The sequence below is a fragment of the Leptopilina heterotoma genome, unplaced genomic scaffold (genome assembly GCF_015476425.1).
Source record: "Leptopilina heterotoma isolate Lh14 unplaced genomic scaffold, ASM1547642v1 Lhet_232, whole genome shotgun sequence".
Taxonomy (NCBI): Eukaryota; Metazoa; Arthropoda; class Insecta; order Hymenoptera; family Figitidae; genus Leptopilina; species Leptopilina heterotoma.
The window spans coordinates 408119-435940 of NW_025110949.1; the positions used below are offsets into that span (position 1 = coordinate 408119).

General features: G+C 22.9%; 1 protein-coding gene and 1 non-coding gene across 7 annotated transcripts in view; one reads left to right on the forward strand and one right to left on the reverse strand.

Annotated features, from left to right (window-relative positions):
- LOC122502490 (band 3 anion transport protein) overlaps positions 1–27822 on the forward strand; it is a 96411-nt gene that overhangs the window by 26680 nt on the left and 41909 nt on the right. For 3 of the 6 annotated variants that reach the window (XM_043612578.1, XM_043612584.1, XM_043612581.1), the window contains exon 1: positions 21559–21672. The exons of the other annotated variants lie outside the window; for them this stretch is intronic. In XM_043612578.1, coding sequence (XP_043468513.1) covers positions 21574–21672 — 99 coding nt within the window. In that variant the 5' untranslated portion in view covers positions 21559–21573. Of the gene's footprint in view, positions 1–21558; positions 21673–27822 lie in introns of those variants that run through there. 6 annotated transcript variants of the gene reach the window in all.
- Positions 3187–3341, reverse strand: LOC122502539. The gene has a single exon (XR_006301642.1). It is a non-coding gene; the product is annotated as a 5.8S ribosomal RNA (ribosomal RNA).

A 27822-nucleotide genomic window follows, 5' to 3' on the forward strand; every position in this document is an offset into this window, starting at 1 on the left:
TAAATTATTTTCATAAATAATAGCATTCTTTAGAAGGATTCAATTATTTTTATAAATAGTAAAATTCTTTGCAGAAGTTCAATTATTATCAATGTAATTTTAATAAAATTGAAAAATCCAATTTTCAATTATAATTATAAAGAGACAAGATTATTTTTAAAAACTTGAAAAAATTCTTTGTTTAATTCAAGTATTTTACAAGTTTTTAATTAAAATTATTGAAAAAAACATTATTTTCAGAAAATTTAATGATTTATTTATGTTTAAAATCAAATTTAAATTTACATTTGATAAGAAAAAAAACCGGGAAAAAATTAGGATATAGCCGGGAAAAACCGGGAAATAACCGGGAATTTTGTTAAACGAAAATAGTAGACACCCTGCATCTTGAATTCATTTCACACATGAAATGTCGCATCGCATCGTCTCTTAGCAGACACCAGAGATGAGAAATTTACAAAACTTATTTGGTTGGAAGTTGCGATAAAAACTCGATTTTCAATTTGCATTGAGAGTATAATTCTATGTTTAATAATAATAATTTTAGAAATAAAAATACATACTAGAATTCAAAAATTTACTTCTGATTATTTGATAATCAATTAATTTACTAATTTACTAGTAAAAAATTTTTGTTTTTGAAATGTTGAAGAGTTCGGTTTATCCAAAAAATATGTTTCTTTTTTCTGGAATGCATTTATTGACTTAATCATTTATCCTCTAAACTAATGATACTAATAAAAATCAATAAATAAAAATACACGTGCTACTGGTTTGAATTACAAATTTCTGACTGGTTTAAATCGAAACGGCTTGATAATCCTTTAATTTTCTTAGTTTCAATTTTATGACTATGGTTGGTATTTTTTCTCAAAATTATAATTTGATTTTGTGGAAAAATTTTATTATGAAAATGATTGTTCACAAGCTTGTTGTGAATTTGTGATTCTTTAAGATTGTATAAGATTCAAACATTCTTATTTTTGATGACTGAATGGCTGTCAGTCCTTTAAGATTTATTGCTAAAGTTTCTAACGTTTAACTGGTCAGTTCAGGAAGTACTTAAGTCTTCAATTAATTAAAGAATAAAACGCATTCCACACATTTTATCAGAAGTCGAACATTCTTTAAAGCAATTTTGAATTAGATTCTAAATTGTGAAATGCAACACTCTACTGGAAGAGAAAATTTAATAAAAAAACAGAATCTCATCGATTTGAAATAAAAATATTTAAATGAAACCTTTATGCAGTTAAGTACTGAGATAAATAAATAGTTGTGACCCCCAACCAATGTTAAAATATTTATTACTTTTCTTAAAATATGAGTGTAAAGTGGAAAAGGTGCGGAAAAATGGCACTTTTTTAGCAATTAGAAAATATTTTAAAAAAGCATAGAAAAATTCTTAAAAGTGCAAAAAGAATCGTGAGTCGAAAGGCTCAAAACAATGTGACACTACTAGGTGATCGGTCTTTGGCCGGTCTTCGACGGGCCCTGTTTGCCGTATGGAGTCGCGGATCGTTGACGGGATCTCACCGTATAACGGCCTGGCTTCTAGCGGTCGATCATGGCTATACCAAATTCGATGTCGAGACTCGGAATCGTTTGTATATGACTTAGGTACCTGGCGGGGTGTTGTACTCGGTAGAGCAGTCACCACGCTGCGATCTGTTGAGACTCAGCCCTTGGCTTGGGGATTCATATATCAAATGGCCGTGAACGACTCAGGTTTTAGGGACATTGTGGATCCAATCTTAAACGGTTTCAGCAAAGATGATAAATTCACAATTTGTCCCAGAACAGTCCAGGATATGGTGAAGCTTTCGGCAAAAGAAATTCGCGAGAGTATAATCGAGGACTTGAAAGACATCCCATTAATCAGCATGAAAGTTGATATCGCCAGCAGACACAACAGATCTTTTTTTGGTCTGAACATTCAGTTCGTTAAGGATGGCGCCCTTCATTTACGAACCCTTGCGGTAAAAGAACTATTCTCCTGCCATACGTCGCAGAACTTAAAGGTCGTTGTAAACGAAATTTTAAGTAACTACAACATATTCAGCGACAGAATATATACTTTTACCTCTGACAATGGCCGAAATATGGTAAAGTTAGGAGAATTGCTGCAGGAAAATGAAGTAGAAGAGGAGAAGACGGTCGATAATAATCGAAAAGAAGCGGACGAGGTAAACTTTTCGGCGACAACTTTGGTAAGGTGCTGCGTCCACACCCTACAATTAGCAGTGTTGGACACAATCAACGATCCATCTGTTAATCGAATAATTGCAAAGGCTAGACATGCGGTAAAAGCCTTGAGGAATGAGTCTACGCTTCAGACATTAAAAAAAATATAATGTTAATAAGCCAACTCTTGATGTCGTAACCCGATGGAGTTCCACTTGCAGTATGTTGTCATCATTGCTCTCGGCTAAAGAATTCTGTAAAGATTTTGAAGCCGAAAAACGGGTCTTTCTTTAGCCGATGAGGAATAGTGCCACATTGAGGACTGTCTGAAAGCGTTGATTCCATGTAAAAAAGCAACGTTGCGGTTGCAAACCGAAAATCTCGTTCCAGGCAACGTATACGGTATTTGGTTTAATTGCAAATTAGAGACAGAAATGATTGACACAGCATTTGCAAAAAAATTAAAAAGTTCAATGACTGAGAGAGAAAAAAATTTAATGAACAATGAGGCACTTCTTGCCTCAATGTTTCTGGGTCCCAGGTATTTACCTCTTCTTACCCCTGTAACGATAAAAATAGCAAAAGACACGTTGCTACTAGTATGGGACGCCATAAAATAGCCAACTCAGGAAGAGACACAGGCACTACCAACAGAAGAGAGCCTGATCATGGAAGTGGATGAAGATGTCGATCTTCTTTCACTAGAGATACAAAAAAGAGACGCGGAAAGACAATTGAGAATGTCCAATGGCCATATATAATATATAATATAATAATATAATATAATATTATAATATATTATATTATTATATTAAATATTATATATTAATATATTAATTATAATGTTATATAATTATATTATTATATAATATTATAATTATCATTATATTTTCTAATTTCTAATAAAGAAAAAGAAATATATTGATGAACATTCATTATGTTGCTTGAATCTTTTTTTTCTCTATAAATAGAGAGAAAGATAAGCAGTTTTTATATTATAAACGACCCTCAGCCAGGCGTGGTCCGGGAATTGTATCCGTGGACCGCAATGTGCGTTCGAAATGTAGATGTTCATGTGTCCTGCAGTTCACAATATGACGCGCAATTAGCTGCGTTCTTCATCGACCCACGAGCCAAGTGATCCACCGTTCAGGGTAATCATTTATATAAATTATATAATTTTTCAGAATTCGATAAGCCGTTTTTGATAGACAAATATTTTTCAAAAAAATAAATTTTTGAAAATGTTTTGCTTCAAAGCGGTTTGGTGCATTAATGTCAATATAAGACAAGTAATATTATAAAATAATACACTCTCAGAACACTCAAGCTTTTTTTTTATAAATATTGAGTGAGAGAGTATAAAATATATAATATGAAGAGGGTCTTTTAAACAACGAAAGAAACATTTTGTTCTAAACGATGAGACTCACATACAACATATATTTAATATACGCATAATTCTGGTTTGCTGGTGAAAAAAGGGAGTTGTAGTAAGGGTTGGTATTTTCCAGCGACGGATGTTTTGATTAACTCTTGTATTTTTATTTCCAACCCTTCGCTTTTAATATTCAATTATTAGGTATCTATAAAATTTTAACTGAAATTCATTTTTAAATAAATTTTTATTAGAAAATTCTACGAGAATTCAATTATTTAAATACAAAACTAAATAATTTATTGCAAAGTCGAATGTTTCTTAAAATTAAATTTTTACGAAGAATTTTATTAACAACTTTTCAAAATAATTAATTTGTTTTAAGGAATTTAATTAAAATTTTACATAAATTTATTAAATTAAAGAATTTTACCACAATTTTTGAAAATAATTGAAAACTATTGAAGAATTTAAATTAATAATTTATGAAAATATTTGAATTCATGAGAAGAATTTTATTAAATTATGCATAAAATAATTGAAATTTTGCAAAGAATTTTATTTAAATTTTGAAAAATAATTGAATTTTTGGCGAAAGATTATGCTATTTATAAAGATAATTGAATTCTTGACGATGTATTCGTTAAAATTTTGAAAAATAATTGAATTTCTTCCATGAATTTTATTACTTTTGAAAATAATTGAAGTCTTCTGATGAATATTGTTATTTATGAAAATAATTGAATTTTGCAATGATTTTTATTAAAATTCCTAAAAATAATTAAATTTCTGTGATGAATTTTGTTATTTATTAAGATAATTGCTTTAAAACTTTTGAAATAATTGAACAATATTTAAAAATCCATTGTGGTTAGAAATAGAAAAAAAATTTCCAGTACTTTTAATAAAAATTCCTGACTTTTTCCTGATTTCCCTGCAACCCTGATGTAATATCAATTTTTTAATTTACAAAAACAATGAAAATCAATTTTTTTGTTTTTAAGAGAAACATGTTTTCTTGAAGGAAAATTTGATGAATACTGTTTGCAGTGAATGTACAAACATTTCAAACAAAGAGTTTTCATCATGGGATAGTTTTAAGTCAAGTTAAAACAATTAACCTACAAAAAATTAAGAATTTATTTATTTCGTAATTCCTTCAATAGATGATTTTCGTTTTTAGCTTAAACTTATTAATTTTAATAACAGAATAAGAATTATTATTATTAAAAAAAAAAAAAAAATTAGTTGGGGGAGCACTTTTGGGTTAAACTTAATTCAAGCACACCGTGATAAGAGAGGGTGAGATATATAATTACGAAAAATGCTATTGAATTTTTTGAAAAGTGAACACGACGAAACAGTTTGTAACTGTCACATGATAGATTTATAATAATGTCAACTCTTGTTAAACTTATTATGAAACAATGACATTATTGTAAAACTATTCTGCACCAACTACTTTGTCGTGTTCACCGACAGTTGTCTTTACATTCGTGTTAGTAAATATACAATTTTATCTAAAATGTATTCAAATTTCGTCAAATCCATTCACTAGTTAGCAAAACCTCATTGTGAATATTTTACAAATGTTTTAAACTTATTGGAAGAAGAAAAAATTCACTTGAATCGTGTGTAAATCGTCGCGACCCTAAATTTTCTGAAACCTATGAAATATAATTGGCGAATAAAATTTTTTTATTGACAATCGGCAAATACTTGTCGCAGAAATAGGATGAGTGTTAATAGTTTCCAGTAAGTTTCTAAATTCAGTGATGTTACGAAGGCAAACATTTGTTTAAAATTAACGTTTATTTAAACTTGATATTGTCAGCTCTCTAACAAGTACTTGACGTAATCGAAGTAATTTGCAAATGAAGTAGAAAAGGAATAATCGATGCAGTCGTTGGCCACTACTGACCTTACACTGTACTTACGCAAGGCCGGAAGCCTTCCTGTAAATTCGATTACAAGACCGGTGTCAATCGCGCTTTAGTGCCTGTAGTATTGTAATACTCGGGGATTATATATTAGTCAGCAAGCCTGCCTTGTCTCAAGTTCGACCGCGGATTTTTTTTCGTTTTCCATTCATTTCATTATTCATGCGTTATAATATTCGTCCTACCATTATTTCTTCCACGAGAGGAACTCAGGTAATAATATTTATCTTCAAAATTAGAATTAATATTCATCTTAGCTCTAATATTGAAACTGCATTTTATTGCGCGAAATTAATTCAATTACCTCAATTTTTTCTTGTCATCAAATTTTCTTTTCTGCATTGTTAACCTTTAGGGGTCCGTTAACCATTTATTTTAACAAATCTTTTTATCTAATTGACTTCTTATTTAATTTTTTTAAACAAAAAAAAACTACTAAAATTTGTGCAAATTTACCGGCCCTCTAAAGGTTAAAGGTCTTTTGAGGACAATCTATTTTTTGCATTTACGCATGTAGAAAATTTTTTAATTAATTTATGAAAACTGAGTGGGAGCTTAACAGATAATCTGCTGTGTTGTGTGCAGTAAGATTGTGTAGTAAGACCTTATGTGAAAAATATAAATTGAATTAAAAAAAAAGTTTCCTCACCTGTTATAAATGTGTGATTGTCTGAGGACTTGAACTCTCGATGATAGTTTAGTTCGTGTGTGTTTTTCTGTGTATGGAAGTTTAATCAAAACGGCGCATAAGCTTCATTGGCCAAGGGAGTATTTTAAGATAAGTGACTTTTGCAAAGAATACACGAAATATTAAAAAAAGAGGTTTTTTTTACAATATATCAATTCTACATTTACTTAATAATGAAGGTAGCGATCTCTCTAAATCTGAATGAATTCACGTCAGTAAAAATAAATTCATTAATTTTTTCTAAAAAAAAAAATGTTAGTAGTTCTAGGGTAAGTGTACCAATTGTCCATAAAAATGCTCATTTAAACTATTATTTATTTAATATTTATTTTAAATAAAATTAGCAATTTTAAAAATAGTAGAACGTAAAAATTTTTAATTCTAATTTTTTTTTGTAAAAATAAAATATGAATTAGAACACTGAGAAAACTGGAGAGTCGAATCAAAAAGTGTATGTTTCCTTTGCTTATGAAGAGAGTTAAATAGTCCTTCTAAAATAAATTTTGAATTGATAATGGAAATCTACTTGTATATTCTCTCCCATTATATCTGAGGGTTAAAAGTTGCGCAGAAAATGTGTACGATCTGATGCGCGCGAAATTATTTTTCTGACATTTTATGTATTTAATTTAGGGGTTAGGTTGCCATATTTATTCATTTCGCGCCGGATAAGGAAGGGATTTCTCAAGATGGTTAATTTGTCCCTCTGTTAGAGAAATGGCACGAATATCTGTCAATGGTGTATTTGAACATTTAGATTGTTATCCAATAGCTAACTCTCAAATATCAACGATTTGTCCCTCCAGATGTTTAGTCCAATACTCCAGTTTTCTCAGTGAATGTATAGTTTTCATGTTATTATTATAATTATAATAATCATATATTCTGACATAGGAAATTTAGAGAAAAGTCAGGAATTTTTATTAAAAGTACTGAAAAAAATTTAATTTTTAGAATTCAAAAAAAAATTCTGAATTTTTGGGTTTTTTTCTGTTTGACTCATAAACTATAAAATTACCACGAATTCTAATACAAAACCTCCAATTTTTTCAATTTCTGACAAAAATTTCTTTTTCAATAACTTAAATCTTGAACAACAGGGATTCAATTATTCTCATAAATAATAAGACTCATCGCAGGATTTCAATTATTTTTAATACACTTTTAATGAAATTCCTCGAAAAATGTAATTGTTCCTAAAAATTTTATTAAAATTTATTAAAGAAATTCAATTATTTTAAAAATCTTTGCCTATATTTTCAATACATTTGTAATTAAATTTCTTCAAAGACTTAAATTATTTTCAAAAATTTTAATGAAATTCTTTAAAACAATTCAATTTCATACAAAATAATTTTTAAAAAATTCTTCCTGGAAATTTTAATAATTTCAAAAATTTGTCAAAATTCAATTATTTTAAATATCTAATATTTTAAGAAAATCTCACAAAAGAATTCAATTATTTAAAAAGAAATTTTAATAAAATTCGTCTGAAGAATTCAATTATTTTTAAAAGTAATATAAATTCTTAGCAGGGTCAGAATTTCTCAAACGGATCACTTTAAAAAAAATATTTTGTTTTTTATCGAAAATAATTTTTTTTTACTCCTCGTAGAGTAAAAAATAGACCCTGAAAATTTTAGAACAAAAAAAATTTTTTTGTGAATGTTATTAACAATTTAGTTTTTTTGTAGTCTTAAATTAAAAAATTTTTTTCTCGTAAACTATTTGACCGATTTAAAAATTACGATATGGGTTTTCTTCGTCATGAAACAGAGTATTTAAAAATAATTTTGGATTTTAAAAAACTTCATTTTTAATAGTTTTTTATATTAATTGTTTATAAAATGTTAATAACAAATTGTGTTCTGCGCCTCAAAAAAAAAAAAAAAAAATTGCCTAGTATTGCCCACATTCCCCTGAAAACAAAACCGTTTTGAAAAAAAATGTACGTTAATTACGAAAAAAGTTATTAAAAAATAACTGTGGCGGTGCACAGCGATTCATGACTCGCAAACATGGCTCTCATGGCACCTGTGAGGCATTATTCCTGAACTGCCCCAAAAATAAAAAAATTTCTTGGATTTCCTTTATACTTTGGAAATATGTTACCCTAGTAGGTACAAGTTACTACACCAATTTACAGGTCCAACCCCCCACCCCAATCAAAAGGGTGGGGGGTTGAAATTTCAGCTTAAACTCGAACATGCATTCTTTAAACATTTGTAGTTTCTACTTAAATTATTCAATTAAAAAAAGTAAGTAGTGTTTTAGAAAGGTTTTTTTGTGTACTTTTAAAATATTTTATTTATATAATAAAAAAAAAATTTTTTTTGCAAAAATTTTTTTAAATAAATAGTTTTTTGTAATTTTGCACTCCAGCGCGATGAACAGTGGGATTTTTTTTCAACTTACTATTGAAAATTGTCTAGAAACTACAAATTTTATCGGATGTTCATGTTCTTGATTTAAAATTACTAAGAAATCCATCAAAGTCGATTTTTGAATTTTTAATTGTTTATTTTTTTCTTGTTACTCAAAAATTTGACAAATTACAATATTTTTAGAAAAAATCATGTTAATTTTTTTATTTTTCCATTACACATGATCGAAATCAATTTAAATTAGTCGAGTATGACCACCGGACAATTAATAAAGCATAATACAATTTATTTAAATTGTTGCAAACAATGTTAATTAACAAATAGATTACTTCGGACCTTCTTCATAAAAAAAATTGGTTTTTTTGCAGACAAGTTTAAATTTATGTCTAATTTAGTAAAAAACTAATTTACAGTTAAAAATTATCATTAATATTAACAATTACATAAACAATAATCAACTTCCTTTTGTATTTGTAAACATTTTCGTCATTTTTTAAACTTTAAATATTTATATCATATGTACATTCTTTCAAAAACTTAAAAAATTTATTTGCTTAAACAATTACATTTGTTATAAACAAATTTTTCATTTTTAAACAAATAAGTAGCTTTTTTCATCAAACAAAATTTTTTCCTTTTTTTATATTTACTATCATAAAAAAGAACTCCTTAATGAAATGGGATTACTATAAATTATTCATTTAATTCTAACGAACATTATAAGTTAACAAATATATATATTTTTAATGAAGTAAACCATTATTCAGTTAAAACAGTTTACATCTAAATGCATATAAATAAATATATTTTTTCTGTGAAAAAAGAACAAAGTTAAATATTTGTTAACTTATAATGTTCGTTAGAATTAAATGAATAATTTATAGTATTCCCATTTCATTAAGGAGTTCTTTTTTATGATAGTAAATATAAAAAAAGGAAAAAATTTTGTTTGATGAAAAAAGCTACTTATTTGTTTAAAAATGAAAAATTTGTTTATAACAAATGTAATTGTTTAAGCAAATAAATTTTTTAAGTTTTTGAAAGAATGTACATATGATATAAATATTTAAAGTTTAAAAAATGACGAAAATGTTTACAAATACAAAAGGAAGTTGATTATTGTTTATGTAATTGTTAATATTAATGATAATTTTTAACTGTAAATTAGTTTTTTACTAAATTAGACATAAATTTAAACTTGTCTGCAAAAAAACCAATTTTTTTTATGAAGAAGGTCCGAAGTAATCTATTTGTTAATTAACATTGTTTGCAACAATTTAAATAAATTGTATTATGCTTTATTAATTGTCCGGTGGTCATACTCGACTAATTTAAATTGATTTCGATCATGTGTAATGGAAAAATAAAAAAATTAACATGATTTTTTCTAAAAATATTGTAATTTGTCAAATTTTTGAGTAACAAGAAAAAAATAAACAATTAAAAATTCAAAAATCGACTTTGATGGATTTCTTAGTAATTTTAAATCAAGAACATGAACATCCGATAAAATTTGTAGTTTCTAGACAATTTTCAATAGTAAGTTGAAAAAAAAATCCCACTGTTCATCGCGCTGGAGTGCAAAATTACAAAAAACTATTTATTTAAAAAAATTTTTGCAAAAAAAATTTTTTTTTTATTATATAAATAAAATATTTTAAAAGTACACAAAAAAACCTTTCTAAAACACTACTTACTTTTTTTAATTGAATAATTTAAGTAGAAACTACAAATGTTTAAAGAATGCATGTTCGAGTTTAAGCTGAAATTTCAACCCCCCACCCTTTTGATTGGGGTGGGGGGTTGGACCTGTAAATTGGTGTAGTAACTTGTACCTACTAGGGTAACATATTTCCAAAGTATAAAGGAAATCCAAGAAATTTTTTTATTTTTGGGGCAGTTCAGGAATAATGCCTCACAGGTGCCATGAGAGCCATGTTTGCGAGTCATGAATCGCTGTGCACCGCCACAGTTATTTTTTAATAACTTTTTTCGTAATTAACGTACATTTTTTTTCAAAACGGTTTTGTTTTCAGGGGAATGTGGGCAATACTAGGCAATTTTTTTTTTTTTTTTTTGAGGCGCAGAACACAATTTGTTATTAACATTTTATAAACAATTAATATAAAAAACTATTAAAAATGAAGTTTTTTAAAATCCAAAATTATTTTTAAATACTCTGTTTCATGACGAAGAAAACCCATATCGTAATTTTTAAATCGGTCAAATAGTTTACGAGAAAAAAATTTTTTAATTTAAGACTACAAAAAAACTAAATTGTTAATAACATTCACAAAAAAATTTTTTTTGTTCTAAAATTTTCAGGGTCTATTTTTTACTCTACGAGGAGTAAAAAAAAATTATTTTCGATAAAAAACAAAATATTTTTTTTAAAGTGATCCGTTTGAGAAATTCTGACCCAGCAAAAAATTTAATTATGTTCAAAAATTTACAAAAATTAAATTTATAGAATTCATAAGAACATTCTCAATTTTATGTTTTGAAGAAGTTACAAATGATTGCAGAAATTCAATTACTTTCAATTTAAAAATTAATGTATTGAAAATCATCGAATTGTTGCTTTATTATTTAGAAAAATAACTGAATTCTCACGAAGAATTTTATTAAAATTTTTAAAAATCCTAATTAAATTCTTTTGAAGAATTTCTTTGAATTTTTTTTTTAAACTAATGGAGTTTCTTTAATAATTTTAATTGAAAATTTTGAAAGCAATTGAATTTTATTAAAATTGTATTGAAAATAATTGAATTCTTGCGAAAAATTTTACTATTTATAAAAATAATTGAATTGTTCCGAAGAATTTGTTAAAATTTTTAAAAATAAATGAATTTTATATTAATATTTGAAAATTTAAATTCTTTTAAGGAATCCTATTAAAATTCTTTTGAAAAGAATTGCATTTCTGCAATGGATTTTACTATTTATAAAAATAATTGAAATGTTTCGAAGAATTTATTAAAATTTTAAGAAATAATTAAATTGTTATGAAGAATTTTATAGAAATATTTAGAAATAATGAAATTTTTTCGAGAAATTCAATTATATTTGTTTCGAAAATAATTGAATTTCTTTAAAGAATTTCATTAAAGTTAAATATATTCAAAATAATTGAATTCATCACAAGAATTTTATTATTTTTTAAAAATAATTGAATTCTTTCAATTTTTTTGACAAATAGGTATATTTCAAAATTGCATTGAAAGTAATTTAATTTTTATATAGAATTTTTTAAAAATCTTTTGAGAATAATTGAATTATTTTTAGAGAATTTTAAATTCTTGTTGAAATTGAATTTTATGGAAAATTTTGAAAATAAATAAATTCTTTCGTGTAATTTTATTTAAATTTGATTAAAAATAATTTAATTCCTGCAAATAATTGAATTTTTTCGAAGAATTTATTGAAATTTTTAGAAAAAAAAGTTGAATTTTTTCGAAATGTGTCAACATTTTTTTTAAAACTTGAATTCTTCCGAAGAATTCAATTAAAACTGTTTTGAAAATAATTGAATTTTTGTAAATATTTTACTATTTGAAAAAATAATTGAATTGTATAGAAGGCTTTATTAAAATTTTAGAAAATAATTGAATTGTTTTGTGAAATTTTAGTGTGTCAATATTATATATTCTCCTTAAATACTGAATGAATTGAGCTATTCTTTTATAAATAAGCATTTTATAATAATTAATTTTTCAATTATCAAAACTTTTTTATTTCATTGCCCTTCCATATCACATATTAGCCTTAATCACGAAAAACAGATCAATCCATTTAGTATTTTAACATTTTAAGTGAAATGTGGGCGATAAAATTGACATTAGGGACCTAACAGTTGCGTGCTGTTAAGGGCATTTAAATCATTATGACGTCGTTTGAGAAAAGCATGAGTTCTAAGACTGTGACGTCATAATGGTTTAAATGCCCTTAAGGACTTTTAAATTTTGCATAAATATCGAAATAACACGAACTACTATATATTCTTTCATATAAAAATTGTAAATTTCTTTCTTTCAATATAAATGACAATAATAAAAAGGTGCCCTGACTCTTACTTTAATGAATTTCAATAAATTTTTAGTGTATAGAAAATAATTTTCTTTTTACATTTTTGATGAGCCATTGATTTGTGATTTATTTTGCTATTTGAAAAAGATTCAAGAAGTCACAGAAAATTGTGAGATATATAATTGAGACATTGAATCATTGCACAAAGTTTTTTATCTTATTTTCTATTTGAATTTCTTAAATAATTCCTCTTTGTTCGCAATAATGATAGTTTTCAGAAAACTTTAATTATTTAAAGTTATTAAATATGAATTTTGATATTAATTATACACTGTAATATTTTATTACAGTTTGTGCTTTTTTTTCGCGCGCGTTAATCAATAATTGTGCAACTAATTTCTTAGAGCCACTTATAATTATCTATTTTTAACGCGTTTAATAAGAGTTAATAGTATGGTAATAAAGGAACTAATAATTTTATTATATAGTCTGTTAGCATATATGTATTACTTTTAATGAGGGTATCCTTCGAACTTGAACATATTTTTAAATAATTGTCTTATTTTTCATTTTATAAAAAATAATAAGCACCAATTTTTAAATTTAAATTTCATAATTTTTTTTATTTAAATTTATCACTAATGAAGGAAAACTATTGAAGAATCTGTGTAATATTTTTGAAAAAGTTCTTTGAAAAATTTTCAAATTCTTTTGTTTGCAATTTAATTTTATACGAAATTTCGATTATTCTAAATTCTTCAATTAAATATATTAGAAATTAAAAACTAGGAATACATAATTTTAAAAAAATTCAATTAAACTTTAAAAAATTAATTCTACAGAATTCTTAATTAAAAGTTTATGAAAAGTTCAAATTTTCAAAGATTTTAATTTGAAACTTTTGGAAAATTCAATTACTTCTAAAAATCCACGCTATAATATAATGCTTTCAATATTCAATATTATATAATATAAAATTATAACTGAAATTCATTTTTATGAAATGAAAATCAATTTTTATTAGAAAATTCTACGAGAATTCAATTATTTAAATACAAAAACAAATATTTTATTTAATAATTGAATGTTTCTTAAATTAGAATTTTCATTAAGAATGTTATCAACAAATTTTTCAATAATTGAATTCTCTTGACAAATTTTAATAACATTTTTAAAAATAATTTCAAATTCTCGAGAAATTTGATAAAAATTGTTTAAAAAATAATTGAATTTCGTAGAAAAATTTTATTATTTATATAAATAATTGAAATTTTGACAAGAATTTTTGTAAACTTTTGAACATAATTAAATTTTTTTCGAAGAATTTATATTACTTTTAAAAATAATTGAATTCTTCAGACGAATTTCATTAAAATTTCTTTTTAAATAATTGAATTCTTTTGTGAAATTTTATTGAAATTTTAAATATTTAAAGTAATTACAAATTAATTATTTACTAGTTTTTTTATTTTTGAAATTATTAAAATTTCCACGAAGAATTTTATGAAAATTATTTTGAAAGAAATTCAATTGTTCCAAAGAATTTTAATAAAATTTTTGAAAATAATTTAATTCTTTGAAGAAATTTAATTGAAAATGTTTTGAAAATATAGGCAAAGATTATTAAAATAATTGAATTTCTTTAATAAATTTTAATAAAATTTTTAAGAATAATTACATTTTTCGAGGAATTTCATTAAAAGTATATTAAGAATAATTGAAATCCTGCGATGAGTTTTATTATTTATGAAAATAATTGAATCCCTGCAAAAAATTATTTAACTACAAAAATAAATATTTCATTAAACAATTGAATGTTTCTTAAAATTGAATTTTTTTTAAAGAATTTTATCAACGAAATTTTTAAATAATTGAATTCTGTTGACAAATTGGAATAAAATTTTTAAGAATAATTTCATTGTTCGAGAAATTTGATGAAAATCGTATTAAAAATTGAATTTCGGAGAAAAATTGTATTATTTCTAAAGATAATTGATAATTAATTTATTAAAATTATTTTGAAAAAAATTGAATTGTTAGGCAAAGAATTTTATTAAAATTTTTGAAAAGAATTTTATTCTTTAAGGAAATTTAATTAAAAAATGTATTGAAAATAATACTTAAATTCTAATAAATAAATTGTAGCAAAAGTTATTAAAATAATTAAATTTTTTTTCTTCAAGTTTTAATAAAATGTTTAATAATAATTGCATTTTTCAAGGAATTCCATTAAAATTGTATTAAAAATAATTGAAATTATTATTTAGGAAAATAATTGAAACCCTGTAAAAAATTTTAGGTATTATTTATGAAAATAATTCAATAATACGAGAAAATAATTTGTAAATAATTGAATTCTTGTGAAATTTTTATTATTTATGATGAAAAGAATTAAATGTTTGCATAGAATTTTATTAATATTTTTTTAACTAATTGAATTCTTTTAAGAACTTTTTTTAAAGTAGTAGATATTAAAAATCATTGAACTGAGGAAAGTTTTGGAAAATAATTAAAATTTTTGAAAATAATTGACTTCTTGATTTGAGGAGAATTTAAAAAAATTTTTTGACAATAATTTACTTCTTGAGAAGTATTTCCCTATCTATTTATAAAAATAATTTGATTCTTGACGAGAATTTAAAAAAAAAATTGAAACTAATTTATTTTCTGCAAAGTATTTTATTACTTTTCAAAAGAATTGAATTCTTGAGAAGAATTTTGATATTTGTCAAAATAATTGAATTTTGGAAAAGAATTTTATTAAAATTCCTTAGAATAATTGATTTTATGGGAAGAATTTATGTGATTTTGTTATTTATCAAGCTAATTGAATTCGTTTGCAAAATTACTTAAAAATTTCTGAAAATATTTAATTTTCTGCGTCGAATTAATATTGTTATTTATGAAAATATTTGAATTATTGCAACGAATTTTATTGTTTTATTGAATAATTAAATGTTTCTTAAAATTGAATTCTTTCCTCAAGTTTTAATAAAATTTTTAATAATAATTGCGTTTTTCAAGGAATTTATTTAAAATTGTATTAAAAATGTTTGAAATTCTGCGATGAAAATAATTGAATTCGTAAATGAAATTTTATTATTTATGAAAATAAAAATTCTTTTCTTAGAATTGTATCAACAAGTTTTTTCTATAATTAAATTTGTTGATAAATTTTTAATAGTAAATTATAACAAAAAAAAACTTTTTCTGGGTGTTGTATCAACTGTGTCCTTCTTTCTGTTATTTTAGTTAAAATTCAACCTGAAAAACAAAATACATTTTTTGCCGTTTTTTGCCGCTAATATTTTTTTAACAATTTATAAAGATTGCTTTTTTAAATTTAGATTACAGAATTGTGAAATATAAAAATCAGGTATGAAAATTGAAATTATAGAATTATGAGTAATGGATTATTTTTCAAATTGAAAATTTCGAGTTAATAGAATTTTTGATTAGGTATATAATAATTAGAAATTTTATTTTATTGATAGATTATACGGATCAAGGTTACCGTGTACACGTTTGGATAAGCAAAACAAATGATGTTGGAGAATTGAGAATTGATTGATTTTGAAGGTGAGAAAAGAGGCCTCGGAGTTAGCAGATTTTTTGCTTGCTTCTTTTTCCCTAAATATGAATAATTTAATCTTAATAACAAAAAATATTTTACTTATCTTTTCTTTTTTTTTTTATTTGAACCACAAAATACAAATATTTTAAAAATTTTCGCTTAATAAAAATTTGACAGGAGATCACAGTTCCCAATGCTCAAATTCACAAAATATTTAAAGTAAATAAATAAAAAAAATCCTTGTTTTAAATTTAGAATTAATTCGAATAAAAAAGTTTTATTTTAAATAACGGCTATTTATACTACAAGCATTCCGAAAATAATAAACTCGGTCGAAAATAATGGAATTGTGAAAAAAAAACCTGACTGTTGTACTGGAACATCAGATGATTCTGATTTAATATTCTTATCAGTATTAAATAACTTGCAAACAAACTTTTCTTTACATAATTTTTTTATTGTAGTTGCCAACTTTTTTCTGCATTTTTTCATTGGGAAAATCGATCCATTTTTGGTAGAAAAACCGCATTAGGAAATAGATTAAGAAGAGTGTCCACTAATTTAGAATTTCTGCCAAGATTTAAAGATTCCTGATCTAAGGAAAAACGGTTAGCATTTCACATGGAATCGTGTCATGGGATGGTTGAAATATATACCATTTTAGTTAGTCCGAATTTTGAAAACGCAATATTGAGTACAACACTAGAAGAACAAGATAAAAAGACCGTTATTCGAGAGAAGAATAAAAAATTTGTTCTTATCTATACTTTTACTTGAGAAGTATAGAAGAAGCCTTGCACGTGGAAATTCTCCGACTGCAGCTTTTTCAGGTTCAAGGTCTCTTAAAGAATCCAAGTAGGAAGTGTTGATCGTGTGGGGATGGAGGTGGTCGATGAGAGGGAGTGGTTTCTGGCTCCGAAAGGGTTGAAAGCTCACGAGTTTCCACCCCCTCTTTCTTTATTACAAACACACACACAGCCTATATCTATATATGAATCCCTTTCAATATTAAGTAATAGAATTTCTGTTAATTAAGTAGACTCTGCCTGTCTAAATTTCTCATCAGGGATTTTATTAGTATCTTCATATATGTCGATATTGTACTCATTAATATATTATAATTTTTCCATTTTTATACACATTTCTGTTTATGATCTGTTTTATCATATCCGCATATACATAATCTCTTCGAGTTCCATTTTTACATCTAGCTTTCTTTTCATAAGAAAGTAATTCATTTTTTTTCCATATCCTATTCAAGTTTTTTGAGTTCGCTTCATCAGATCATGCTTTCAGGGGAAAGTGACACTTGTTGCATTGGACACGTCCGACTTTAAGCTTCTTATTATAGTCTTTTCGTCACCTGTTTTATCTTTTATGTCACCAAATTTTATGTTTTAAAATTTGGTTATATAGTGATCATAATTCATTAAAAAATAAATTTAAAGGTCTAACAAAATATTGAAAAAGAAAACTTCGTCATTCACTGATTTTATTTATTTCGCATATTTTTAAAGAGACAGGGTCGTGATTCGATAGAAAAACCAATATTTTTCCAGTTTTTATATCGAATTTACAAAAAATGGGTTTTTTTCCCCATCTATATTTTCTTACGATTTCAGGTATATGTTGTTTGTCTTAAAAATGTTAATATTTGAAAAGTTTGTAGGTAATATAAACATTGTTCAAATACAACTCTCCTTTCAAATTTTTTTATTTTCCACTAAACCTTGTTTTTCTAATTGAACTACTTTTTATACTTATAACTGCATTGAAACTATTTTCATAAATAATAGTATTCATCACAAGAATTCAATTATTTTCAAAATTAATAAAATTCTTCGCAGAAATTCAATTATTTTTAAAAAATCTAAAAAAAAAATTGTCAACATTTCAATTATCTTTTTAAATGAATAGCAAAATTCTTTGATAAAATTCAATTATTTTCAGGAATTTTAATAAAATTCATTGCACAGTTCAATTATTTTCAAAAATAATAGTATTCTTCAGAAAAATTCAATTATTTTTAAAAATAAAAAAATTCAATTATTTTCTAAATTTTAATACAATTCATGGCAAAAATTAATTTGTTTTCAAAAATTTTTCTTAATTCAATGACTTTCAATACCTATTCTATTATTTTAATAAAATTTCCCAAAAGAATCCAATTATTAAACAAAACTTTTGATAAATAATTCTACACAAATATTCAATTATTTTACAAAAAAAAAAAAAATAAAAATTTCACGGGAATTCAATTATTAAAAATAGAATTTGCATAAATTTTTTTGGAAAAAATCAATTGTTTGAAACTTTTTTATAAAATTCCTGGCAATAATTCAATTATTTTTATGAATAATAAATTTTTTTTTAAGGAATTCAATTGTTTTCATAAAAAATAATTAAAAATTGTAGAAAATAATAATTGATTTGAAATGATGAGAATAATTTTGAAAAAGTTACTGTAATACTATTCTAAATAAAATAAAACAGTGATTTTATCACTCGCTCATCTTTTTAATTATTATAAAACATTCTTATAAGTTATTGAATTTAAAAAGATTTGAATTTGAAATTTTTGAACTTCTTAATTCCTATGAAAAAATAATATTGATTAAATATTTATTTTAAAAAAAAAAGTTATTGATGTTTTCGAATAATTTTAAAATTAAAGAAATTCGTAAATAAATGTAACAAAACATATTTTTGAGTAAAATTTTTTTTCTATATTTTCTAAAAATAATTTAAAACTTTTTACAAAATTTTATTAAATTTTTTAAAAACAATTGAATTCCTGAGAAGAATTTAAATAATTATTTTTGAAAACAATTATTGAATTCATGAGAAGAATTTTATTAAAATTTTTGAAAATAATTGACTTCTTGAGAAGAATTTAAAATAAATATTTGACAATAATTTAACTCTTGAGAAGAATTTCTCTATCTATTTATAAAAATAATTTAATTCTTGACGAGAATTTTTAAAATATTTTTAAAATAATTTAATTTCTGCAAAGTATTTTATTACTTTTCAAAAGAATTAAATTCTTCTGTTGAATATTGATATTTATCAAAATAATTGAATTTTGGAAAAGAATTCTATTAAAATTCCTTAAAATAATTGATTTTATGGGAAGAATTTATGCGATTTTGTTGTTTATCAAGTTAATTGAATTCTTTTGCAAAATTATTTAACAATTTTTAAAAATAATTGTTTTGTTTAAATAATTGAAATTTTGCCAAGAATTTAATTAAAATTTTTGACAATAATTGAATTTTGGAAAAGAATTCTATTAAAATTCCTTAAAATAATTGATTTTATGGGAAGAATTTATGCGATTTTGTTGTTTATCAAGTTAATTGAATTCTTTTGCAAAATTATTTAACAATTTTTAAAAATAATTGTTTTGTTTAAATAATTGAAATTTTGCCAAGAATTTAATTAAAATTTTTGACAATAATTGAATTTTGGAGAAGAATTTTGATATTTTTTAAAGATAACTGAAATTTTGACGAGAATTAAAAAAAAATTTTGAACATAATTGAATTTCTGCGAAGAATTTTATTACTTATTGAAAATAATTGAAATTCCGCAATAATTTGTAATTTGTTTCTAAAATTCAATTTTTTTTAGTGATTTCAACTAAAATTCAATTTTTAAATCAATTTTTAATAGTAAATTTGACGAGAATTCAATTACTTAAACAGAAAAATAAATAATTTTTTCAAAAATTGAATGTATTTATGAAAATAAATAAAATTATTGTGTAGAAATTTAATAAAATTTGTAAATAATTGAATTTCTGAGAAATTTTTATTATTTAAGAAAATAATGAAATGTTCGCGTAAAATTTTATTGGAAATTTTTTAAAATAATTGAAGTCTTTTGAAAAAATTTATTAAAACAGTAACTATTAAAAATCATTGAATTGTGGAAAATTTTTGAAAATAATTGAAATATTGACAAGAATGTTATTGAAATTTTTGAAAATAGTTAAATTTTGGAGAAGAATGTTATTATTTATAAAGATAATTGAAATTTTGACGAGAATTTTATTAAAACTTTAGAAAATAATTGAATTCCTTAAAAAAATTTTATTATATTTACGAAAATAATTGAATTCCTTAGAAGAATTTTATTATTTGAGAAAATAATTGAATTCGTGTAAAAATTTTAATATTTATGAAAATAATTGAATGATTGGGAAGAAATTTATAAAATATTTGTAAATAATTGAATTCCTGTGAAATTTTTACTATTATTTTATGAAAATAATTAAATGTTTGTTTAGAATTTCAACAAAATTTTTGTTAAATAATTGAATTATTTTGTAAAACTTTATTAAACTAGTAGATATTGAAAATTATTGAATTGAGGAAAATTTTTGAAAATAATTGAAATTTTGCTAAGAATTTTATTACAATTTTTGAAAATAGTTGAATTTTGGAGAGGAATTTTATTAATTTTGAAAATAATTGAATTCCTTAAAAAAATTTTATTATATTTACGAAAATATTTGAATTCGTGTAAAAATTTTATTATTTATGAAAATATAATTGAATGAATGCAAAGAAATTTTTAAGAAAATTTTTTAAGTAATTGAATTCTTGTAAAATTGTTATTATTTATGGAAATAATAAAATTAAATGTTTGCGTAGAATTTAATTAAAGTATTTTTTTAAATTACTGATTTCTTTTTGTTAATTTTTTTGAAAACAATAATTGAATTCTTGAGAAGAATTTTGATCTTTATCAAAATAATTGAATTTTGGAAAAGAATTTCATGAAAAATCCTTAAAATAATTGATTTTATGGGGAAAATTTTGTTGGTTATCAAGATAATTGAATTCTTTTGTAGAATTATTTAAAAATTATCGAAAATAATTGATTTCCTGCGACGAAAAAAATAGGAGAAATTTTCAAAATAGGGTACGTTTAAACAAAAAAAGTAATTAATTTTTAATTAAATTAACGGAAATTTCAATAAATTGAAATTTCTAATTTTATCAGTTGCACATCGTCGCAATGACAAATTAATTAGATAAAAATTTGATTCTAGAAAATTTAGTGAAACAAAAGTTGGATCAATTTATGAAAAAATTCGATGTAATGTGCTGGTGACAATTCTTGCAAATGTAAATCTAGTGAAATAAAACTGAATTATTAAGGAGTATTATAAATTTATAAAAGGAAAATTAAGTCGAAGTTCTTATCTTTAGTAAAACTGATAATTGGTAGATGAGGGTTCGTTACCTGGACAGAGAGAAAGAGACCCGGTGGAGGTAAATATATCGACCAGGCGCAGCGGATCCGTTGTAGCGTCGACGCGATCAGTTCCGACCTTTACCGACTCGTCCCGACTTGTTTGAGTTGAAATTTTCACTCCAGCCCGGGATACCATGCCCGAGGTAGGTACCAGTTCATCTAGGAAATCGTTTTTAAAACGTGCACGAGGCAAGGTTCTCTTTTGGCTTCGACGATCTCTCGGGACGCACCAGGTGCGTGCTCCAAAATTTATCTTCTCAGTGTTTTTCTTTAATGGTTTTTGGCCAATTTATTTATTTTCTTGTGCCTTCTCTGGAACCAACCATTCAAAAGTGTTGTTGTTATTCTCATTCAAAAAATAGTTCGAAATTTTCCCTTTACATTTTTTAGTGTTTTCTTCTCAATTCATTATTTTTTCTTTTGATTTCAATCTTCGGTAGCAAAACTCCTTTTTTCGTTTAAATTTCAAGTGTCTATTCTTAAAAAAAAACTTTTTCTTTGATATACTCGAGAAAATAAAATCAACAAAACGATAGTTGCTCTTTCTTCACTAATATTGTGTATTATTTTTATAAAAGAGGAAATTAATTAAAAAGTTGTTTTTTTTTGTTGTTTCTCGCTGTTTTGACTTCAATATTAAATTTGCTGTTCTATGAAGGAATAATTATGAATTAACCACTTGTTTTAAAATTGGGTTAAAATATTGTCAACATTTTTTATTTTTAAAAAATAAGTTTGAAACTAAATGGAAATCTTGAAAGTGGAAAATTTAATATCCGAGATTATTTATAGTCGGAATGGAAAACCTTTCAAATAGATAGATGAAACAATAATAAATTTACATTCAACGAGTTTATTTAAAAATGAGTTATGGAAGAGAAAGATAACTATGAAATTCAATTTCCTCTACGCGCTTCCTATGAGAAATCAATGACTTGATACACTTTAAGTCTTGAAATAACTCTCGACCTTTACCATAGACTTATGCTCTAAAAGTCAATTTTCCATTGAAAAAGTCACTCTTCAGATCCGAGTTTTATTATTTTTACGTCACTTTATTCGAAGTGACTGACTTTGCAATTTGACGTATTGGAGTTTCACATTTCCTTTATATTATTCCTTTCAAATCGTTTTTTTTAATATTCATATCTCTGTCAACAAATCAAGACCAGATATTCTATTTTTGTAATAAAGTTATAAAATGTCATGCTTTAAAAAAATAATTTTTTTAAAATAGAAGAGTTAGTAATAAAATAAAAAAAATTCTTCAGTTGGACATTTTTATTTTTAAATTTTTCTCAATTCCGGAAGTAAAAAATTTGTTTTTATTAAATTACAGGCTTCGCAATCATCTACTAAAACTTACTATTTACTACTTTTTTACGTTATGCTACTATTTGGATACTTTTTTTAAATATCATCAATTTTTTAATTTTTTAAATTTATTTATTTATTTTATTTTTATTTTTTTCAAAGCTACTATTTTTGTTTCTTTTTTAAAAATTTAAACTACTTTAAATTCGCTAATACTAGAAATCAAAAAACTATTCTCAAAATTTATAATCAAATTCTTTAAAATGATTCAATTATTTTCAAACAATTTTCAAAATTCAATTATTTTCAATATCTAGTATTTTCATGAAATTTCGCAAAAGAATTCAATTATTTTCAAAATTAATAAAATTCTTTTTGGAAATTCAATTATTTCAAAAAATTCTAATAAAATTGTTCGCCAGAATTCAATTATCTTTATAAATATATAGCAAAATTCTTCGAAAAAATTCAATTATTTTCAAAATTTTTTTAAAAATTCCTCGCAACATTTCAATTATCTTTATAAATAGCAAAATTCTTCGCCAAAATTCAATTATTTTCAGGAATTTTAAAAAAATTCATTGCAAAATTCAATTATTTTTATAAATAATAGTATTCATCACAAGAATTCAATTATTTTCAAAAGTAATAAAATTCAGTTATTTTCATTAATTTTAATAAAATTCATGGTAAAATTTCATTTATTTTAAAACTTTTTTTCAATTCAATAACTTTCAATAGTCTACTATTTTAATAAAATTTCCCAAAAGAATTCAATTCTTAAACAAAAATTCTGATAGAATTGTACACGAATATTCAATTAAAATACAATATTTTAATCGTATTCCTTGGAAAATGTAATTATTCTCAAAAATAAAAGTTTTATTTAAATTCATCGAAAGAATTCAATTATTTAAAAATTTGTTGATAAAATTAGGTGTAAGAATTCAATTTTAAGAAAATTTTAATTATTCAATAGATTATCTTTATTTGTATTTAAATAATTGAATCCCCGTAGAATTTTTTAATAAAAATTAATTCAAAAATAAACAATGTTTATAAAATTCTTATGAAAAATTCAATTATTTTCAAAAAAATAACAAAATTTTTCACAGAAATTCAATTTTTTTTTTAATATTTTAATAACATTTTTCGCAATAGTTTAATTATTTTCATAAATAATAAAATTTAATTATTTTCATTGACTTTAATAAAATTCGTGGCAAAATTTTATTTATTTTCAAAATTTTTTCTTATTCAATAATTTTTAATATTCTACTATTTTCATGAAATTTCGCAAAAGAATTCAATTATTTTAAAAAAATTGATAAAATTCAATTATTTTCATAAATAATAAAATACTTCGCAGAAATTCAATTATTTTCAAAAAATCTAAAAAAAATTGTCCTCAAAATTTCAATTATCTTTATAAATGAATAGCAAAATTGATCGACAAAATTCAATTATTTTTAAAAGTAATAAATCTCAATTATTTTCATTAATTTTAATAAAATTCATGGCAAAATTTCATTTATTTTAAAAATTTTTTCTTAATTCAATAATTTTCAATAGTCTACTATTTTAATAAAATTTTCCAAAAGAATTCAATTATTAAACAAAAATTCTGATAGAATTGTACACGAATATTCAATTATTTTTCAAAAAAAATAAAATTTTCACAGGAATTCAATTATTGAAAATAAAATTTGCAAACATGTTTTTGGAAGAAATAAATTGTTTGAAACATTTTTATAAAATTCCTGGCAATAATTCAATTATTTTCATAATTAATAAAACTCGTTGCAGAATTTCAATTATTTTTAATACAATTTTAATTTTTGTTTTAAATTCTTTGGAAGAATTCAATTATTTACAAAAATATTAAAATTTTTCACAGGAATTCAATTATTTTCAAATATTTTAATAAAACTGTTCCAAAGAAATCAATTCTTTTAAACAAAATTTTAATTAAATTTTTTTTAAATAATTGAATTTTCATTTTAGATTTTAATAAAAATCTTCCCAAGAATCCAATTATTTTGAGGCATTTTAATAAAATTCTTTGCGAAATTCAATTATTTTCATAAATAATAAAAATTTCTTAGGAATTCAATTGTTTAAATTAGAATTTTCATGAAATTAGTCGAAAGAAATCAATTATTTAAAAATTTTCGTAAAATTATTCGCTAGAATTAAAATATTTTTAGGTATAAATATTTAAATTTTTTCATGAATAATAAAATTCGTTGCAGGAATTCAATTTATTAGCAGGATAAGAAAGAAGTAAATATTTTTGATGAAAATTAGGAAAAAGTCAAGAAAATAAAATATAGAATGGAATTTTTGTCAGTTTCGTGAAGTGTCTAAAACGAGTTTTTTTGGTCGTCAAGTATAATTTTTCGATAGCTACTTTTTTACTACTTTTTTTTAGTTTGAAAGCTACTTTTTGATACTTTTTTAAAATTAATTATCGAGTTCGAAATCTGAAATTAAATATATATATATATATATATATTTATATAAAATAATTAAATTAAAATAAATAAAATATAAATTAAAAAAAATATAAGTAAATAAAAATTTTCAGAAAATCTTCCCTTTGCAAGTCCCATTGCGTGGTAAAAATTCCAAACTTTTTTGCCATGCTGAAATTGAGACGAGAAATCGTAGAGTTTGAGCAAATTGTTAATTAACAAGTTCACACTATTGATTATAGTTTCCATTGGCGAACTAAAGCTTAAAAGTTTCATTTGGAAATGTAAAGACCGATATAAACAGTCAATACTATCATATGAATCGAATAATTAAAGTTAACAACTGCACCAAACTTTACGTCAATGGAAATGTATCCTAATTTCTAAACAACTTAAAAATCCAATAGTTCAGAATGCTCATCTTTTAAATGAATCACAAACAAAAAATATTTTTTTTATCAGTCACGCTAGTAAGGTGTTTTTAAACACGAAACTTACTTTCCATTAATAGTTAATGTACTTTTATTTTTATACCAGGAAATTTTCTCGCTTTAATACTTTTCACTTAGGGGAAAAGTTTGTTACACTTAAGGATATTCAACCCATTCATGTCAGCTCGAACTAAGAAGTTAAGTGGTTTTTACCACAAAATAGAATTTTATAAATAAAATTAATTTTTTTCATTTTTTAATTATTTAGTTTTACAATTAAAAACAATTATTAACTGATATATTCTGTTCGTTGAAGGATTTTTCAATTATTTTCAAAAATTTTCCACAATTCAATGATTTTCAAAATCTACTGTTTTAATAAATTTTTCCAAAAGAATTCAATTATTTTCAAAAATTTCCAATAAAATTTTACGCGAACATTTCATTACTTTCTTAAATAATAAAAATTTCACAGAAAATCAATTATTTACAAATTTTATTAAATTTCTTCGCAATAATTTTAGTTATTTTCTTAAATACATTCAATTTTTCAATAAATTATTTATTTTTGTGTTTAAATAATTGAATTCCCGTAAGATTTACTATTAAAAATTGATTTAAAAATCAATTTTAGTTGAAATCACTAAAAAAAAAAATTGAATTTTAGAAACAAATTACAAATGATTGCGGAATTTCAATTATTTTTAAAAAGTAATAAAATTCTTTGCAAAAATTCAATTATGTTCAAAAATTTATAAAAATTCTCATCAAAATTCCAATTATTTTTTTTCAAGCAATAAAATTCTTCTTCAAAATTCAATTATTTTCTAAAATTTTAATAAAATTCTTGGCAAAATTTCAATTATTTTTACAAGCAATAAAATTCTTTTCCGAAATTCAATTATTTTTATAAGCAAAATTCTTCTCCAAAATTCAATTATTTTCTAAAATTTTAATAAAATTCTTATAAAAATTTCAATTATTTATTTTATAAGCAAAATTCTTCTCCAAAATTCAATTATTTTCTAAAATGTTGACAAAATTCTTGGCAAAATTTCAATTATTTTTACAAGAAATAAAATTCTTTTCCGAAATTCAATTATTTTTATAAGCAAAATTCTTCTCCAAAATTCAATTATTTTCTAAAATTTTAATAAAATTCTTAGCAAAATTTCAATTATTTATTTTATAAGCAAAATTCTTCTCCGAAATTCAATTATTTTCTAAAATGTTAACAAAATTCTTGGCAAAATTTCAATTATTTTTACAACAAATAAAATTCTTCGAAATTCAATTATTTTCTAAAATGTTAATAAAATTCTTGGCAAAATTTCAATTATTTTTACAAGAAATAAAATTCTTCTCCAAAATTCAATTATTTTCTAAAATTTTAATAAAATTCTTGGCAAAATTTCAATTATTTTTACAAGCAATAAAATTTTTCTTCAAAATTCCATTATTTTCTTAAATTTTAATAAAATTCTTAGCAAAATTTCAATTATTTTCAAAATTATTTATAAAATTCTATGCAAACATTTAATTATTTTTATAAATCATAAAATTCTTTTTGGTAAATCAATTATTTTCGTAAATAATAAAATTCTTTTTAGGAATTCAATTATATTCATAAATAATAAAACTCATTGCGGAATTTCAATAAATTATTTTGAATACAATTTTAATCGAATTTCTCAAAAAATTCTTAAAAATTTTATTAAAATTCCTCAAAAGAATTCAATTATTTACAAATTTGTTATTAAAATCCTTTATAAGAATTCAATTTTAAAAAACATGCAATTATTTAAGAAATTATTATTTTTGTATTTAAATCTTTGAAAATTTAAATTTTACATATTTTTAACTAACAATTCTGCGAAATAACATTTTTTTAGTAACTTTAATTGCAGATTTTTTTTATTATTTAAAGTTTTTATTTTCTAATAAATATTTCATTCAAGAGTTGACTAACAATTGAATAATTTTTGTAAAATTGAATTGTAAACAAATGAATTTGAAAATTGTTAAAGAACTTTTTCTAAAATTATGAATAATAATGGATTTATAGTTATGAAAAATTTAATTTATAGTTTTAGTTAATTATATTAATTATATTTAATTTATAGTTCTCTTATATTTGACTCGGACTGGTTATATTTGTTTGTCA